Raw genomic sequence first — 20,859 nt, 5'->3', positions numbered from 1 at the left:
AGCAACAGAAACCCCAACTACGCAGACCAATCGAGAGGACATAGGAACCTGCGCCGACGACGAGCACCAAACCCAGAACCCCAGTGCCTGACTGACCAGCACCAGCCAGAGATCCATGCTCCGCAGGCGGGGGCAGGGGTGGTGTCCAGAGTGCCCCAGAGAGCAACTGCAGGCACACACAAGCACCCACCACAGCGCACACACAGGTAGCACTGCCTCCATCCAAGGCGCTCACAAACAGGGCATCGCACACCGGGAGTAGTGCGAGAGCACGGATGCCGCAGGAGGCAACCCGTGAGGAGGAGAGCAGCCCAGACAGAATGCTCCCCGAGAGGAGCCGGTAGACCGCACACACAGGAAGCACATCCCCAAGCCAAGGTGCACACGACCAGGGCAATGCACTCCGTAACCAGTGCGGGGTATGGTTACTACAGCAGGACACCCGTGACTGGCAGAATGCCCAGAATCACGCACCTGGTGCTCCGTGCCCCGACAGTACGCTCCCCGTGAGGAGGTCCGGTAGCAGAACGCGCCCACACTGGAAGCACCGCCCCCAACCAAGGCGCACTCGACCAGGGCAGCAGACACCTGGAGCAGCGTGGAGCACAGAGACCGCAGCAGGCCACCCGTGAGGAGATGAGCAGCCCCGCCCGCAGAATCACGCACCAGGCGCGCCGACAAAGAAAACAGCCAACTGTTCCCGGTGGCAGTGGGGGTAAACAGCACAACAAGGTCCCCACCGCCACCGGGAAAAGAGGAACAGGCAGCTACCCTGTGGCAGGAAACAAATGCGTTACTCCAGCGCTCGGTACCCCACACCACAATACATCCAGAAGAAAAAGGAGCGGGCCTACAGTACAACAAGGCCCCCACCGCCACCAGGAACAGCAGGAACAGGCGGCAGCTCAACTTCAGTGTCACCCTGAGAAAAACCGAAAACGAACGTACTACCCCAGTGCTCGTTACCACATATTTTTCTTTTGGCAAGAAGGAAACAAAAAAAAACGGCAAGCGGGTCTCACCCAGAGGGGGGGCAACCTCAGGAACAAGGGCCCCCCCAACGGCCAGGATACCAGGAGACCGGCAGGAACACAGCAAGCAATGCACCTCTAATCGGCCAGGCTCGGGAAGAGGAGCACGCGACCCGGAAGAAACTCGGGAGACCAAGCCCCAGCCACAAAGGGCCAGGATGTCAAGCAGGACACCGGCTCCAATAGGGACAGAGTCCCAGCTAGCCCAGCAGGCCAGGAGAAAGCCCACGGAAACCCCACGCCCGCACAGCCAGGCAGCCGGGCGAGGGGAGAAGAGAAGCACTACCACTCCAGCCCAGTATGAGCAGCACCAGCACACCATCCATTGTGTCGACGGACAGGAAAAAGAACAGGAGGGATGCGGGGTAAGTACTGCTTATGTACTTCTGGTGGGAGGGGCAGTATTAGGGTCCCAGCTTTCCTCTTGGTTTTTTTCTGTCGGGAGATGGTCATCTCCACTTTGTAATGAATGGGACAAGGACATAAGGGACCTGGGGGTAATTTAAGCATAAGGAGTTTTTAGAGTTCAGGAATGGGTAATGTTTAGAAGTAGTGAAGAAGGATTTTTAGGGTTCAAGGATACGTGGAATTTGGAGGTAGACAATGGATTTTAGGGTTCTAGATTGGGTGGAGTTTAAGGTTAAAGGATGAGAGTAGTTATGCACGATGAGGAGTTTTAGCATCCAGGGATTGGTGGAATATAGGTGTAGAAATGACTTTCAGAGCTAGGGATCGGTAGAGTTTAGGAGTCAGGGATGGGTGTAGTTTAGGCATGGTGCAAGGTTTTTAGAAGGCAAGGATGGAAGTTGTTTAGGGGCTGAAAGAGGGTCAAGGATGAATGGTGTGCAGGGTTAGCAAGGGGTAGCAAATTTAAAGCACCCAAAGTAATTATTTGACAATATAAAAAATATAAATCTGAAGTAATGTCCCCTAAAGTAAAGCACTGAAATAAATTCCTCTGACAAAAATGTTTCTGAAAGTAAGACTTGCAGCGTTTGCATTTGCAATTTAAAAATTAAGCATCCAAAAGCCAATTAAACAAAAGACATTCAGTTAATTTGTTTCTATGAAATGGTAAATACCATTCATTCTGAAAACTTCCATTAAACTGTTTAAGTGAAAGTGTTTCTCAGTAATGGTATTCCATGAAATTATTTTCCTATGGAATCACATACAACCATAATATCCATCTAATGGTGGGTGGAATTATAGATGTCATCTCCTGTTTTGTGTTCCTGTTCCTTGTAATTGGGCATATTTGGTGATATAAGTGCTGGGACTAAGACCAGGGACATAGAGGTCATCTAACTTTTTTGTTTGGTTTTTGTGAAGTGATAGACTGCAAAAGGGTGGGGTCTCCATACATGTGGTTTAATCAGGAACAAGATTGTCTCAAGCAACCCAATCAGGAGTATGAACAACAAATATGTCAGCGGTTATCTCAAATAAATATAAAGAGAAGACAAAGAAAAGGCATGCTACCTTGCATGGATGAGGATCTACACCATAGGTTTCCAAAGATTGTGCTTTCAAAAGTAGGTTAAACTCAGCCACAGCTGTGCTCTGACCCCTGGAATGAGAAAAGGAGAGTTGATCTGTTGAGTCAATGACATACGGGAGACATATAATTCATACAGAGGATAGCTAAGCTCCCACATTTTTTACTTCAAACCTCAAGCCATAAGAGAAGGTAGTGCATCAACCAAAACTAAGGAAAAGTCATCAAAATCAGATAATGGAAGTGGAGGGCTTTCTTCCTGAACTGCAAGGTTAGCTTATCACATAGAAAGCTTTATAAGCAGGGTGCTCAAAGTGCACTGCATCTATTATGTTGGTACACACGCCATCTTCAGACTTAAAAGATTATGTGCACCTGACCCCCTCCTACCATCTCCCTCAATCATCTAGACTAACTCAACTCCAGCTAATGCAGAATAATTTAGATAAGCCAAACTACTGAATAGATTGTTTGGAGATGATCATGGAAGCTTTTATAAACAGATTCAGGAAAGTTGCTAATAGGATTATGACTGATCAACTGTCCCCTCTTCCTGTCTTCTCTACCACTCCCTGCACCATACAAAGCCTGCTTAATCACCTACTTTGCTTCTATAAATTCCCTCTTTTACTTTCAAAGTGCTCTTCGTAATGACAGATTAAATTAAGACAGCAGTTACACTCTAACACTATACCCCATTGCTTAAAGGAACGTTAAAGTTTGGTGAAAATGCCAGTTAAAACATACCACTTAAATTGACCAGTTATGAATCATCTCAAGTACCTATTACTTGTGCTCTAAAGTAACTATAACTTGCACCCCGCCATGCACAGAGTTGTCATCAATGTTGTCATTTCAGATGCTGCAGGGTGTTATCAATGATGTCGTAAAACATGTTGCAAGTGATGTAATATGGGAGGTAATTAGCTTTGCATGGTGAGGGCATGAGTTATAGGTATTATAACTGACAAATTTTTGTTATTTTGTTCATTTAAAAATGTATATGTTTTTAACTGAGATTTTCACCTAACTACAACGTCACTTTAAACTTTTTTTCAATCAGTTTTTTTATTATAAAGTAACATATTTTTATTATTCTTAACTATAATGTCACTTCAACCTTTCCTTTTTTTAGCATATTTCTATGATTTTTTTTACCTAAACTGTTAGATTTGGGGGTCTCTAGTTGGCACAGGTAGGTACCTGTGACAAATAGGGACCCTTGCCTCTAGTCAGGATAAGGGGATTACACTCCTAAAATAACCCCTGCTCACCCCCTTGGTAGCGTGGCACGAGCAGACAGGCTTATCTCAGAGGCAGTGTGTAAAGCATTTGTGACACTACAGATGGACACTACACAAGGTTTTATATAAAAATAAGTATACTTTATATAGAGTTACCACAAGACCATAAACAACAAAAATACACAATACTGTTGCTTTAAGATGGTAGATTTAGCTTGGTTAAGTTCAGTTCTTAAGATGCAACACTTTGCGTCAATGTACCTTAGGTTGCGTTGAGCTTCCATGACAAGCAATGTCGCAGCGAGGGAAATGCGGCAAAGTTCTAGTACAAAGAAATAAAGACGTGAAGATCTTCCAGATGCGGCACGCTTCTCCGCGGATGCGAGAAGTTCTCAGTTCGATGCGTGGACTGCAGCGGCGACACCCTGATTCAGCGATGCCACAGCAATAGCTCCAACTGCGACACTCTTCTCCCACGATGCGTGAAGCTTCCGCTCAATGCGACAACTACAGCGACAACATCCGAGATGCGACAGCAGCAGCTCAGAGAGCGGCGCGCTTCTCGGGATGTGAGGCGCTTTTCTTAGATGCTTTGCAGTGCAACAGTTCCAGCGGGATCACCCTCCCTTGGAGTTGGGACAGCAGGCACAGCGACGGTGACACGCTCCGACCTCGTTGCGAGACTCTTCTCTCGATGCGGTGCAATGCGACAGCTACAGCAGCGACACCCTCCTTCAGAGTTGCGACGGCAGCATCAGCGACGGCGACACACTTCCTCTTCTTTGCGGCACGCTTCTCTCGATGTGGTGCATTGCAACAGTTCCAGTGGCGACACCCTCATTCGCAGTTGTGACAACATGCACAGCGACGGCGGCACGCTTCTTCTCGGTGAGTCGCGCTTCCAGCTCCTTGCGACACGCAGTTCCTCAGAAGGCCCAAAACAGCAAAAGGCACTTCCAAAATAACTCTGGGAAGCTGGGGGTTGAAGTCTGCTGTCCCTGAGACTTCAGCAGGAAGCAAGCTCTTTTCCAAGCCCTCGGAGATCCTTCACAAGTTGAAAGTAAAGTACACAAAGTTCCTTTCTACTTCCTTTGGCAGTAAGTCAACCCCAGCAGGCCAATCCCACAAGCAGCACTTCAGCTTGGGAATAGTCTCTCCTCAGTTTCTTCAGGTTCCTCTCCTCAGTAAAGGTGTTTTCTTGTAGTCCAAAGTGATCTAATTTCTTGGGATCAGGGTCCCAATATTTATACCCCAAAATCATTTGTTCTCTGAGGGGAGAGGGGCCTGTGCCCAGTCCAAACCAGTTCTGAAGCACTCTGTTTACCAGACTTCTCCTTCCCTTTCACAGTGGAGGGCAGAAACATCAGACGCCCCACAGGTGGTGGAGCCAGCATTGTGGAAGGCAAGTACAATCCTGGAGCACTTTGTTGACAGGACTCCTTCTCTTCTTTCAGTGTGCAGGGCAGAGACATCAGCCGCCCACCAGGAGGTGGAGCCAGCATTGAGGAAGGCAGCCACAGCCCTATTCAAGGTTCAGGTGCAACTCCTCCCTCCCATCTAGATGCAGATCTCTCTATTCACCACTTGGGCTGACTCATCCTGTCTCTTGGAATCCCCCAGCCCTGTCACTCACAAAACCAGACAAAGGAATACACAACCTAGCAGAGGCAGGCTTGAAAGGTTAGACAAGCGAATACCTACTTTCTAAAAGTGGTATTTGCAAACACAGAATGTCAAAACCAACTTCACTAAAAGATGCATTTTATCATTCTGAGTCCAGGCATACTAAACTCGAATTTCTACCATGTTCTCTGAGTCAGTTAGGATTATAAACATATAATGATCTAACAGCTCATTCTGGCCTAGTGAGAACAGGTAGCCTTGCAATAGTGAAAAACGAAAATGGCTGAAATTCACTATTAGGACATGCCACACACATCAGGGCTTGTCCTACCTTATACTTACAATGCACCCTGCCCTTGGGCCTACCATATGGGTGACTGATATGAAGAAAAGGGAAGGTTTAGGGACTGGCAAGTGGGTGCACTTGCCCAGTCAGTGTGACAGTTCCAGACTGCACACAGGCTCTGCAATGGCAGACCTTAGACACATTTTACAAGGTTGCTTCTGTGTGTGGCACATCAAGTGCTGCAGGCCCACCAGCAGCATTTGGATTTACACGCCCTGGGCACACTCAGTGCACTAGACTAGGGTCTGACAAGTAAACCAAATAGCCAAACATGGAACCACTGATTAATACATCAATTTACAATAGGGAGCACTTGCACTGTGGCACTGGATAGCAGTGGCACAGTGCCCAAACCATCCAACACCAGCAAAAATACACGAGGCAGCAGCAAAAATGGAAGGGAGACCCACGCCAATGGTGCCAGGTCTAACATAAACCAAAATGTCCATTGTCCTGGCCCTGGGCCTAACCCCCCCCCCCACCCACTGGCACAAAACCCCACACTGCACATGGGCTTCAGCCATGAACCTAACCCCTTTTCTGGTCCTAAACCCTCCACTAAGCACAGCCATTGGCCATACGTGGTATGAGGTTGAGTGCACCCAGCCTCTCACAGGCATGCGTGGCTGACCATGTAATGTAACAATACAAAGAGTGTCATTTAAAGTATTGCAGACCTAAAAAGGGTGTCATGTATAGTAAAGCAGTCCTACTGACTTAGATAAAGGATCAAAACACCAAAAGATCAAAAGCAGGCATAATGGTTTTATCAAGGGGTAGCACATCAACATATATTAGGCCGACCTATTGACTTCGTCAAAAAAGTCTCTGATAGCTATACCAAAGGGTATATTTGATAAATTCACAAATTGCAATATTTAATAAAGGTGATTGCCATAATTTTTTTAATAAAGCCTTACTGAAAAAAAAAATTAACATGTCGTTGAGTCCATTTAAAAAAATAATTGAGGCCACAAAATGCTACCCTAGAACCTTCCGCAAGGTGACAAGAAGACGTGCACTCTAGATGAAGATCATACAGCTCTAGCTTGAAGTGCTGTAAAAAATGTGGTAAGCTCTCCTCTGGGTTGTGGATTTAATGACCTAGGAGGCTTACAGTGTTTTTCTAATGTTGCTGGGGGTCTGCTGCTCACACTTCTGTCCCTCAACCATTATAAATATGGCTTGGGGGGCCTGCCCCTTCTAGGGGCACCACCAGAAAGAAAAATATATCTTTCATAAACCATAGGGCATTATTTATTGCTCCTTGCAAGGGTAGTGAATAATAAATGAGCAGCTCCTTTCACTCATTTTTATTCCTTTTATTTTTTTTATTTTTTAACTGGAGCTCCGGTTCCCACCCGGGGCACCCACAGCATCTTTAATCATGGGGGGCAGCATGAGGAGCCCCAGCGGCCCAGGCTAGCTCCCCAGATAGCACCCACACCTGGTGCCATGGTAGCCAACATTTTTCTTCTCAAAGTAGGTGTGCCAATGCCCACCCAGAGCCTGCCTGCCGGTGGCTGATTAGTTAGGGCAGTTACCAGTCCATAAGTCAAAAGTCTAGAATCTTGTCATCTGGTTTGATGCAAAGCTCTAGTGTGATAGCCAGATCACAGCTCTGGCTGGAAAATGCTTTGGAATCTTAAAAATTCTAAAAAAAGATTCTTGAACTTCTTCCAGAGGCTGCTAGAAAGACAGTGGTCCAGGCCTGAGTCACATCCAGGCTGGATTACTGTACTGTCTTGTATCTGGGAGTCTCACAGTCTTGAATGATGAGACTCCAGCATGTACAGAATACGGCAGCTTGCTTACTTCTGAATCTTCCAAGGAGATCGATTCAGGCCCTGGTCTTGCTAAACTGCATTGGCTGCATGTAAGGGAAAGGCTCTTTTTTTTAAAGCAATGTGTCACTGTTATCGAATTATTAACAACAAAGGCTCTTGTTATCTGCATTCTCTGGTTACGCCCTATTCTTCAAGAAGGAATTTAAGACCAACAGGAGCTTATCTGGTAGCAATCCTGCTGTAAAAAGAGTGAGCAACAGAGGCTGCTCTTTTAGTCTCTTGGCATTCAAGATGTGGAATTCTCTTCCCCTTTCTCTCAGACAGGAAAAAACGGAACTATCATGTTGTAAAAACCTAAAAACCTGGTTATTTAGATCGATCCAATTGGGACTGTTTGTGGCTAGTCGCTTGGACCTATTTTTAGGCGATATTCCTCAGCGCTGGAACACTTCATTAGAAGTTTACTATGCGTTTTGCAAATCACTTCATTACTATTATTATTAATATTATTATTATTATTATTATTATTATTACTATTATTATTGTCATTATTATCATTATTGTTATGGCATATGCCTTCTATTAGTTGGGGACCATACGCCCAGCCCCAAGACCCCCCTCTCCCCCTGCTGGCTTCTCTGGTGGGAGCTGCCCACTTTTTATTTTGTAGTCAGTGCCCCAGTGCCCGCCCAGGGCACCCATATGTCTTCTATTTATCGGAGATGCTGGGAGAGTCCCAGGCCCCCGTGGTCCCTGCCGGCTCCCCTGGCGGGATCAGACCACTTTTTATTTTGTAGTGGGTGCCTCGGTGCCAACCTGTGACACTCACTTGCCTTCTATTCGTTGGGGGCCACGGAGGAGCCCAATGCTTCAGTGGCCAAAGCCGGATCCCCAATCAGAACCCATTGTGGTGTTGATGGGTGCTGGCTCAATAACCTTGCTTCTTCATGGATAGCGATGGGAGTAAAGTTGTGTTTCCTGCCCAGGAGAATGTGGGCAGGATATGCCCGCACACTTCCAGGCAGGTAACTGCAGTGCCCTGGGGATGAGGGCCCTCGGGACACTGTGATTGAGCTCTAGGGGATAAAGTCCATGGAGCAGATATTTTCGGGGAGGGGGGCCATGCACGTCCACTCCCCAAAAGAAACAATAGCCCGGGGGATGGGGTCACCGGTGCCTCTCCGAGGCTCGGCGAGAGAACGGCGCGCCCCCTCTGCATTATAGAAATACTAGCCATGGGGGCCTCCTTAAGGCTGAAGGAGGGGGGCAGCATGCCCCTGTCCTATAAATAGTCTATGTGCTGCCACTTCCTGGTCCTTGCCTACCCGGGAAGGCTTTAAAAAAGATGGGAGACTGCTGTACGTTTTTTCTTTCAGCAGCACCTCAAAAGATCCTCCGTGAATTCATAGCACTGGTTTAAAAAAGTGCTGCTTTTTGACCCAGGGGGTCCCTTTGGGGCCACCCTCTAGGCCTAGGTGGCAGGGTATCCCTGCCCTACTCCCCTATATATTTCTGTTGTACTTTGTTTAAGGACAGGAGACTGACTTTTGTGATCTGTCAGATCTGCGGATCCAGTGCGGTGTGAAATATATACAATCATTTTTTAGCCTTAATTTCTTGAAAAATCTGAACAGATTTACAAATACTCCCAGGAGATGGGGTCCTTGGGACACTGTGATCGAGCCCCGGGAATAGGGGCCTTGTGGTCAATCTTCGGGGATGGTGGGCATGCAGATCCACCTCCCCAAAATAATAGCCTGGCTCCATGGAATGGAGTCCTTGGAGCCTCTCAGAGACTCGGGAAAGGGGGCGGCATGCTCCCTCCCCATTATAAAAATGTAAACTACTAGCCCCAGGGATGGGGTTCCTGGGACCTCAAGAAAACTCGGAGAGGGGAGCTGCTCACGTGCAGAACCATAATTTTAAAAAAAGGCAGGAGACCTCCATTTTTTTTATCTGCACATCAAATCCGCAGATTCATGGCACCTATTAAAAAAATGCTATTTTTGGTGCCAGAGTCCCAAAGAGATGCCTACCACGCATACAGGGACTGAGTATATAGCCCTCTATATGTTTTTGTTTACTTTGTTTCAGGACAGGGGACTGAGTCCTTGAGTCCTTAGACGGCTGTTGCCACCTCTTTGGTGATAAGAGGCCAGCCAATCACATCAAATCTTTTGATCTGCTGGATCGGCAGATCCTATGCTGTGTGATACATATACAACTATTTTGCAGCCTCAATTTCTACAAAACTATGGAGGAGATTTACACCACATCAGAAAATGGACGCTTTCTGGACCACACTCTAACTGTCTCCCAAATTTGATGCATTTCCCTTCAGACGTTTTGGCTTTAGCTGTGTCTAATTTTTCCTATGGAAAAATGAATGAGGAAAACGTATTTTGGGACCTCCCCTTTTTGGCTCCAATTTGACGGCTCACCCCTAAATTCTCCAGAATGGAACAGAGGTGGATGATGCTCCTTTTTTGGAGAAACATTTCCAAAATAATTCAGTCTAATGTTTTCAGGTTTGGGCTTAAGTGAGACACCATTTAGGAGAGGTAATGTGCTTTATAGTATAACCCTGGTATGTGGGTGATCTCAGTCACCTTCAAATGGTATTAGCATAAAGTTTCAACATTGCAATCTTTGATGTGGCAGAACTCCAAATGTAGCTTTTTATCAGTTAGTCCATTGTTTTCAGAGAGGAAGTTCTTGATTCATAACAGTCCAAAAACATAACTGAATCATGTCACCAACACCATTTTTAGAGTTTGGACCCTACCCACAGGTAGAGGTGTAGTTTTCCCCATTTAATACATTCCCCTTTCAATTAATTGGTTAAACTCATCATGTTATCATTTGCCCTACCGTGTAATTCTCAGCCGACCATAATGACTAGGTATTTTAGTTTTTGGGGGGTTAGATTTAAATGGCAGACCAGATAAAACAGTTATTGATGTGGCCTCACATTTGGAGCAGTTTATTTTATACCACAAAAATGTGGAAAATTCAGCCTCATTATCGCTGGTACTGACTTATCCGGTTAACTGATGTAAGATATCATCTGTGTGCAGCATTACTTAAAGTTCACCTACCACTGTGTGGATCCCCTCTATCACTGTAGAGGACCTTTGTTGCTAGGGGTTCCAGTAATAACAGGAAAAGTAGAGTCAAAAAAGGACAACCTTTTCTGGTGCCTCTCCCGATGCTGATATCTTCGGATGTGAGACAGTCATGAGTGATTTCTGATGCAGTAGTTGGATCATTAATATGAATGTGTTGACCAATCTGATCCTTTTCAGAGCTCAGAAAAAGGTAGATCTACCCAGTCAAATGCTTTCTCAGCATCCAGTTATAGGGCCACATTCTTATTCTTATCCTGTGTTGCACTCCATAGCAGATATATTGGTGTTCGCATGTGATTCCATAAAGAATGGTTGGGCAAGCACCCCACTTGTTTATTGTGTCTCAGTAAGGTTATAACCTTATTTAGTTTCAAGACCATGATTATTTTCAATATTTTCTTGTCCTAATGATGCAGCGATAATGGTGTATAATTGGTGCAACCGAGGCTGTTCCTTCTTGGTTTTGGTATCAGGGAGATGTGAGCTCTGTTAAATTCAGGTTGGATAGTTACTCCTTCAACTCCCCCCCCCAGCAGACTTTCACTATTAGTGTGGTAGTTACACCATTCATCCATTTATAAAATTCAATGGTGAAGATGTCCTCTCCTGTTGCTTTACGTGTTTACATAAGCTTGATGGCGAGCACAACTTCCATATCAGATATCTGATCTAACTCATTCTGTAGGTCTTGAGGTAGTCGTTGAAACTCCAGGTTTGACATGACATTTTCTCCTTGAGTGATTTTATTGGATGCCCTGCAGGTATGTAGCTTTATGTAGAAAGACGCAGATTCCTACATATTGTCCACCGGGTGTGAAAGCAGTAATGCCTCTAAATTGTATAAATCACAGGGATGTCTTTTTGAGCCTCTCTCTGCTTCAGTTGCAGCACCGGTAATCGACTTGCTATTTCTGCTTGATTGAAGATCATTCCTTTAGTATGGGGTAAGGGCTTCTCAGCTATGGTGAAAACTATTGTATTTGTATTGTATTCAATTGAAGGTTTTTCTTCATTGAGAGCCTGACTGGTGTAAGCACATCTCTTTCCTTCCTTTTTTGCTTTCTTTTTTTGTGTAGCTCAGCCATAGATTCTATCTGGATTCACCTGAAAATGAATTTGCTGCCACCAACATGAGTTGTGCTATTAATATTCATCATTTCAATGTGGTCCATGTATTCTTTGAGGTGGCCCTGCAGTTTCAGTTTTTTACCCTCTGGTAGCTTGTGCTTCACAGTGTTCATTCGCCAAGTTTTTGTTTCCACAACAGTTATTTGTATGTCTAATACGACGTAGATAGGAACATGATCTGATACATCGCTGATTCCTATTCCTCCATCAAACCCTTTAGGAAATATATCTCCATTAAGCAGGAAAATGTCTATTCTTGACTCAGTGCTATGTGTGTTGGAAAATTACAGAACAAAATCTAAACCCCCCTGAAATTACTGCTTCAGTAAGCTAAACACAGCACGCACCCCCATCATACACTGGATATGACTTGACCTATGACATCACCCATGACATATAAAATGACAACATTGATAAAATCACTGATGACATCTCAAATGACATCTTTGATAACATCTCTCTCTCTTTATCTCTTTCTATTTTTGCTACGCATGTTACATACATATGGTTACATTGTACTCCTCTGAAGAAATGCATTTCTTAATTTTCAATAACTTGGTACACTTTCTAGAAACCTATCCGAATGTTCCATTTGTTAAATCCCGTAGGAAAAATGTTGCCTATACAGCACTCTAGGCTGGATGAATTTTCTCCACATTTGAATTAAGTGAAGCAGCCCAGTACAGTTGACGATCCTTTTGTGTTTTCAAGAAAATTCAGACAGCAATTTTGTACACAAAATAATGCAAATTAAGGATCAAATAAAGTGAAAAATGTCAATGAAATCTGAATTACTTCACATATAAAATTGGCTGGAGGAAGCCTTCAATGCATATGTTTTTTCTCAACAATCGCGAATTTGGCCTTAAACAGTGAATCAGTGTCTGCAAAATAAATCTCTGGTCCAAGTGGTTATTATGGGTATTACAGGTTTAGGACGGTGTGCACAGTGACTGCTATTAACGTTCTAATAGCAGAATTGTGCATTGAAATCTAGATTTTGTATATGGAATTGATTTGGTTACGTTGATTTATTTACTGACACTGCATTTTTTTATTGCTTATATATTTAGCACGCCATATGTGACATCATCACCTATTTCATGAGTGATGTTATTTGAGATGTCATCAGTGATGTCACATGTAGGGTCATGAGGAGGGCAGGGGCATGAGTTTTGGTTTGCGCTCTTATCATATCTAGCAAATAGTCCATAACATCACTTCTTGCCATGTGCTTTTAAGGGACTGTGGGGCATATTAGCAAGAACCTCGTTAAAATTATCGCCATTTTAGCGACAGGAAACTGACACTAAAACGGCGATAATGAGCTTGCTAATATGCGTTATAGAATTCCAATAGAAGCCCAGGTTCGATGGGCAGGACATCAAACCTGGGCTTCTATTGGAATTCTATAACGCATATTAGCAAGCCCCATATCGCCGTTTTAGCGGCACTTTCCTGCCGCTAAAACAGCGATAATTTTAACGAGGTTCTTGCTAATATACCCTTATATTCACAGTAGCAGGAGAGTCGCGTTTTTAGAGTCTATTTGAAGAGCGAGCAGGTTTTAAAGTCTGCTGTCAGGTCGCATACTCGCTCCACTCAAAACAGAAACACAAAGATCTGACCTGAAAACCGATGAAAGTATGTGTTGGTGCAGATTAGCCCAGTGAGGCTTCACCTTCTCTCTAGGAGACCTCCCTGTCGCCTGAAGCATCATTTCTCAGCTAACTCCTTTTGCTTGTCAAACACAAAGACATCACATTCAAGCACACTGCCTGGTTGTTTAGGCAGGTTTGCAGTGACAGCAACTGCAACCTCTTTCAGACAGAGGACCATTTACAGTTTTGTTTACAACATCCAAGGCAGATAAAAGAAATATTCATTGAAATGCACAGTCTCATTCATGGGTGCCGTAAACTGGGCCATTATGTGATTTTTATACGAACAGCGATGAAATACATTGTCTGAGAAAACATAGGTGGCAAATTTGCAGGGGGACAAAATACCCAGCGCAAATGTCCCCCAAGTTTTCGTTTGCCACAAAGCCCGATTCACAAAGGTGATCTGTGACTACTGGTAGGGCTAAGTAGTGGGAACAGATACTGCACTCTCATTCTAGCTCTGCCCCTTTCTGCATATTAAATCAGCAGGTGTGCTTGCTGTTGTGTTATGCCTTAGGTCCCACGAACCAAAGGGTATGGTCATGCTGACTTGTTGATGTCAACTCATGTCACCCATTGTATTGTATGGTATTGTATTGTAATTACATTTATATAGCGCTTACTGCCCCTGACGAGGCGCATTTTCGGCGAGTAACACGCTGCTCCGGAACCCATAAAGGATTAGTGGTGAATTAGTATAGTGAAAAACAAAAGTAAATTGAGTGGTGGATATGTTAGTCAGTTATTTGGATTGAGAAGGTTAGTGGAGGGATAGAGAAGAGGTAAAAGGTTTGCTGACAGGTAATGACCTAAAAGGACCAGGTCATGTCCATCCTTAGATCTATATTTTCTTCCCCAAATTAGGGATGAGAATGTAAATCAGTAATGCACTTCTTATTTAGCACATAGACCGGTAAATAATCGTCTTCAATGCAGAAAGGGAGTATTTATCCCCCATACATCCATTGTGCCTTCTCCTGCAGGAACCATTCACATCACCAAAGCAGTGATAGAGAAACCAAAGGTGCACCAGGCCCACAGTTATTAGCATATTTCTATGAATGATGGATTGTGGTAGAATCTATATTTGCTACACCCATTATACGCCTCACAGAGCAACATTTTTGGAGAGTAATATGCACGTGCGCAAATTAGTTTGCACATGCAAATCTCATTTTCCACACGCCAAATTCCACTTGTGAATCAATGCATATGTAAAATATGCCCTTTTTCCAGATTTTCCCTAGCTAGAGGAGATTGGAAACAAATGTAGGTAGAATTTAGTGTCAGCTGTATAAATGGCATCCGGCGAACAGTGGCAGATATCCTGACCACCATATTAAACAAAGATCGCTGTTAATGGCATAGGTAAGGCTAAAAGGACATCCACTACTTTTTGGCAGGTGTCCCCTCAGCCAAACTCGAAATAATGCCCTAACTATATTCTGTATTCTTTATACAGTTCTGAGATCTGACAATGAATAATGCGCAGGGTTCCAACGATGGTCTTCGTGGCTTTAGAACATCACAAAAGACATCTCTGAGCTCATCTTCTTACACAATTTTCATATAAACATGATAATACACTCAAAAATTAAAACACTATACGGACATTGCATAAATCACAAAAGAAACATGGAACAACTCATTTATCATTGTCAATCTTTGCTCCTGTAATTCACAGACTGGACATTCCTCCTCTTAGGGATAGTATTATCCCAGTTTTTGTAGGCTGAACTTTTCATCCCATAGGTTATTCCATCAGCACGTGTATGGAGCTTATGAATGCGCTGGAAACACAAGGACGCCCTTGCTGCACTGTTGCCCTAACACCTGTCCCACATTTAATTACCTGACGTCGTTTTTGTGTATTTCTGCTATTTTCTTTTCCAGCTTTTGTGACTGTTTTGGAAAAATCTTGAATTCGCTGATGTAATTCTCGGGATGTTCATCAGGATCAAAATCACCAATCTCAGCTGTAACCAAAATATTAGAAAAAAAACAATATGCGTTACAGATGGTGACTTACTAGCGTAAACCCATACCCAACTCGTTTGGCACATATTGCTGTATTAAAGCATTAATGGACCATAGTCATTATTTGTTTATCTCATCTCATATTACTTATTGGGTGCCTCTAGTATCTTATGTGAGGAGCTGGACATTTCCGAGAGGGACGACATATGGAGGATGATTGGGAATGGGAGGGAAAAAAAATGGAAGACCAAGGTGGTAGAGAATCAATATGTCTATGACCGTGTATGAGTCAAAAGATTATTGGGCACATGCATCAACCTATTTAGGAAGTGCAAACGGTGCGAATCGGTAAATTCGGCCGTTTGCACTTCCTAAATACGTTTTTGGAATGCATCAAACTATTTTTCAGAATTCGCATTTTTTTGCATTTCCAAAAAATGCGAATGCATTTAAGGAATCGCATTTGTGCGATTCCTTAAATGCAATGCATCAATTTTAAAAAAAATGCGAATTCTGAAATTGGAAGTGCAAATTAACACGAGGTTGACCCTCGTGGTAATTTGCGAAAATGTTTAAAAAAGAAAAAAAAATCATTTTTTACACTGTCATGTTACAGACACACATGTCCTTAGGACATGTGTGTGTGAAACATACACTTTCAAATGCATTTCAGGGGTGCGGGGGGGGGGGTCCTTTGGACCCCCCCCTGCACCCTTGGAATGCATCAACAAATTGCGAATTTGGAAATGCCTTCCCATTGACTCCTATGGGCCTTTTGGCCCATGGGAATCAATGGAAATTGCGAAAATGCACTTAGGAATTTGCTATTTATTTGGAATTCGGTAAAAATTGCGATTTTTACCGAATCCCAAATGAAAAGCCAAAAAAATGATGCATACCATTTTGCAATTCCTAATTTGCGATTCGGTATGTTTCGCAAATTAGGAAATGCAAAATGTATGAATGATGCATGTGCCCATATGCACTGAGTACTAAAAATCTGTAAATACAGCGTTTAAAAGAAATAAGAGACAAGCATAGCACATTTGTATTCAATTCTCTGTATTCTACATCTCACACATTACTCTCCACTGCATTGTAAGCATGTGTAGCTCACTGTATGGGGTTTGGACTAACACTTGGCTGAAGGAGAAGCACTGGAACATGTTTAGCCACTTTTTTTTCCTAAATCCGGTGGAGATTCTGCTGGAATTGTCTTCACATCCATGTTCATACTTACTCATTTCAAAAACCTAAACCCGTTTAGGGACCTGACAGCTTGGGACAATTGTGAGGACAAGTTGAGGCTTAGTTAGTTTGATGAGAGCCTCAGTGCTGCAAGTGCATAATGTTTCACATTTCCGCATGGAGTTTCATTTGCATATGCAGAATCAGTTGCACATGTGGGTAATCTTGCGATTGTTGTACATTTTCTGTGCTCGAGGAAATCTTTGAGACTTCCTAAAAAGTGGGGCTTTGACTCCAAATGTAGGCATAATCAAATAGTAGTAAATTTCAGATTTTTTCTTACAATTCTGTGAATGAGAAGAGCGAGCTAGAAAAGTTCAGCAATATCAAATGCTAATGCAGCACTCCATACAAAGGTATATCAGTGCATAACATTTTGAAGGGCATGTTTGAACACTATATTGTATTGTAATATTGTATGGAGGTAATTCTGTATCACCTTTCTACATCTTTAGAAGGCCCCAAAGACTTGCCTTCCGGTTGGTCGACTAAATAGCTACTCTATCTGTTGTGTATCGTTGGAAGAGGGTGTTTGTTGCATTTAAGCAGGGCAACTGGAATTAGGCAATTGTGCTGCTGCGGTGATTTTCACATATTTATGGATTTGTCGCATTTGCCACATAAGCCACCATCTTCTGCCTAATCTGAAGATTTTAACAAAAAAATAATGTTTCTAGCTCAAACGTTTAAAAGGTGCTAAAAATGCAGCAACACGTGTTGCTCACAGTGAAAGGCCCTTTGCAAAGCTCGACTCGTCACCTTTTTGTTGCTTATTGTTCTATTTGGATATTAAAATATTACTAATGAGGCGCAACCAATGCCCAGACAGTGTTACCAAGTTTGAAAATGATGAAATAAAAAGGGAATCTATTAAATAATGTGCCGCATTATGCTGCATAATTTACTCAACCCTGCTGCATATATGAGGCACTATATAACAACATCTAACATGTGGGGGGTATGGGAAAGGAATGTGAGCAATAGTTTTGTATGCTGTGCATAAACACAATAAACAAAAATATTGGATCCAAAATATCTACCCCAATATTAGAAAAGTAAGAAGGTAAATAGGTATGTATAAAAAACTAAGTATATATTTAGTATTGTTAACTCCAAATCTATATATATATATAAATATCTATCTATATATATATATATATACATATATATATATATATATATATATTTCTTTTTTTTTCTTTTTTTTCTTTTTCAGATTACCTTAATTTCGAGTTAAAAACAGTAACTTACCTTCTGCGGTTGTATGATGTTACAACGCATTCCGTTGAAATGCATGCCTTTTCCAAGCATGCATTGCAACGGAATGCCATTACCACGAATATGGTTTAACATGAAAATGCCTTTCCAACACATACCTTTACACAGATTTTCGTTGTTTACCAATGCATGATATTGGCATTTTCATGGAAAACTGACTGCATGGCTGATTATTTACTTCAAATCTATATATATATATTTTTAACTAAGCCTAACCTAATAAATTATTATAATGAAAAAATATACTTACATTTTCTATGGACGGAATTCTCCTTCTTCCTACTCTGTTTTAAGTGGTCCTTTCTCTATTTTAGATGCAGTACGTAGACCACCTACGTAATCACGTCGTTAGGGAGGCTCTTTCCATGAATGACAAGAGGCACAGAAGAGCGTTTTTTAGGTAAGTTTTCTTTTTTGGTTTAAAACCAGCTCGTTTGGTTTGTTTTTGGGGGGGAGACGGCCCCAGCACCCCCCAAGCCCCCTTTTTTATTCAACCTTTAACTCACATTCCTTTACTACGTATTTCGTAGTAAAGGAATGCGTGGTAAAGGTTATAGTGGTAACCACGCATGCGTTGTAAAGCATACGTGGTTAGTGCATTTGTGGAAACAGCCGCATTGTAGTGGCTGTTTCCCACCTTCTGCAAGACATTGTGGTACTTAATACGTTGTACAAAATACTTTAGTAGGATTATTTTGTGACTTACAACCACGCAAGCTAGAGTGACTTGCAGTTTGAGAAGCAGTTGAATCTTGATATTGGGAAGATCAAGATATTTTTTGCTTTTCTGAATTCTAGAAGGTTGTTGATGGTCCTTAGTCTCTTTGATACTGTGTTCCAGAGCTTGTATGTCTCAACAGAGAAGGAGATCCCAACAAGGCAAACTTTAAAAAAAGGTGAATTAAAAGAGTAAAGACATTTTGGTACTGGGTTTCTTTTTTGATTGTGCAGTTTAAACATTGACTGTAAGTGACCTGTTATATGGATTTCCCAGTGTGTGGTTCAAGAGATTCTTCTTGCTTCTTAACCAGTGTAGAATTATAATGTCAGGGTAATATTATTCCATCTGTTCAAATTCCGGATTTGTCTAGCTGCCACTTTCTGGGTTCACTGTAACTTACCTATTTGGTTTTTTAGGAAGTCTGATGCAGAGACATTCTGCATAATCAAGCCAGGACGACGACTTAAGTTTAAGCTGCAAATGTATCATCCGCTAGTCTATTACCAATAGGCATTTGAGGTTTTTTTCTCGTTTTATAATGCTGTTTCCTCCAGAGTTAAAGTAAGTAAGAATTACATAGTTGACGAGGTCAGGAAGTGGAGAAAGATATTAATTAAATCGGAGAGGGGAGATTGTTGACTTCCCAGATTGGCAAACATAGAATAGTAGAGTAGATAAAATTGTACCATTCAGGCTGTCAGTGAAGTATCAATCTATCCAAATCAGTAACGTGGATTCTTGTAGCATTTAGTCTTTTCATCAGTTGATGGTGGTCCACAAAGTCTAATGCTTAAAATAAGGGAAGTAGGATTAGGGATGGTAATTTATTAGAATCCATGGTGTGATTGAGGTCATCCCAGAGTATGATTAGTACTGATGCTTAGTCGTGTAATGCTCCTTCATAGTCTGAATCTTATTTATCTATATGAAAAGAGTTTGTTCTGTCCCATGAAGCGGGAGATCTGGAATAAGGCTGCTTTTCAATGAGTTTTTGCATGCAAACGTTCATTTCTTATAGGTCTGTAAGTAGCTGAGTTGGGCTGATAAAGTGCCTGATTATTTATTATGGGTTTAATATAGGAGGTTTTTAGGTTGATAGAGAACTTGCTAAGGAGAAATAGATCATTCTGGCAGGCATGTCAGGAAAGGTTTCTTGGAGAATCCTTTCATATAATTTTGGAGGATAAAGCTTTTGTTTATAGTTTGTTTATAGCTAAGTTTATAGTTTAGATAGGTGGCTTAGTCTGGCAAGATCGCTGATAGGTTGTAGTTTTTGGAGGATCCTATCCCAACCTCCTTGATTCCGAGTAATCCAGCCACCCTGCTGCTTGTAAACAGCTTTGGCACATTTACACTAGCACTTTGGGGCGCCTAACAGATGCAGGCTGCTGAAAAGCCAAAGTGGGAGCAAAGATCGTTGTTGAGGGCAGGCGGCTCTGGGCACACCATACTGATACCTGGTGTGGCCTAGACGGACTTTGTGGGCTGAAGTCACCAGATTCAGCATCTGTCAGCAGTGAGGAGGCCAGGGACTTTAAAACATAGGTACCCATAGCGGGTTGGCAGATCAGCCCCCTGCTGAGGGACAGGAGCTGTTGGCCCAGTGAATGCTGCCATGCGGAAGGCGTGAATATGTCATGGGTCATGTGCGGTAGAAGGCAAATAGGTAGTGTGCGGTAGAAGGCACATTCTATTGCCCAGGAGGTAGCTCCCTGGATGGCAGTGACATGACCTTAAGGGTTGTGTGCTGTGCACTGAGCTGGTGGGAACCTCTGCCTGGTTGGGGCCGAATGCGGCCTTCACCATCTTGAAGGATTCCCAGGCCCTCAGTGAACGAAGGCAGCAAGGCTACTCTCACAGAGCAGGGCATGTTGCTGGCCCATGGTGGGCTTGTCATCAAGAGATTTCTAGCTGCAGGTGCCAATCCAATCAGAGTGCTGCCACTTTGGTCGTCCTGTGGCCACACTGGAAGGCCAGTAAGGGGAGATCTGCAGCCTGTGGACCGGGGTATTTGATGGTGAACCCACAGCAGAGGACGGGGAGGCTGGGACTACTGCAGGGAGGGTCTCAAGATAGCAGGAGCGGGGACCCCAGAGCATTGGAGGTAACTTGGCCTTCTGCTGTGGTCATAGGGAGCCCACAAGGGACTTGCTCTGGTGCATGTGAACTGTGCCCTTGACCTTGCA

General features: G+C 43.2%; 1 protein-coding gene across 1 annotated transcript in view; it reads right to left on the bottom strand.

Annotated features, from left to right (window-relative positions):
* FRMD3 (FERM domain containing 3) overlaps positions 1 to 20,859 on the bottom strand; it is a 672,717-nt gene that overhangs the window by 107,534 nt on the left and 544,324 nt on the right. Inside the window, exons 6-7 of the mRNA XM_086961321.1 lie at positions 15,302 to 15,425; positions 2,514 to 2,601 (exon numbers count right to left, since the gene is read on the bottom strand). Of these exons, the coding sequence (XP_086817447.1) occupies positions 2,514 to 2,601; positions 15,302 to 15,425 (212 nt within the window). The remainder of the gene's footprint in view (positions 1 to 2,513; positions 2,602 to 15,301; positions 15,426 to 20,859) is intronic.

Source organism: Lissotriton vulgaris, chromosome 3_1 (assembly GCF_964263255.1).
Source record: "Lissotriton vulgaris chromosome 3_1, aLisVul1.2, whole genome shotgun sequence".
NCBI classification, from domain to species: Eukaryota; Metazoa; Chordata; class Amphibia; order Caudata; family Salamandridae; genus Lissotriton; species Lissotriton vulgaris.
The sequence above is the reverse complement of the archived record's forward strand: the minus strand, read 5'-3'. Positions and strand labels throughout refer to the sequence as shown.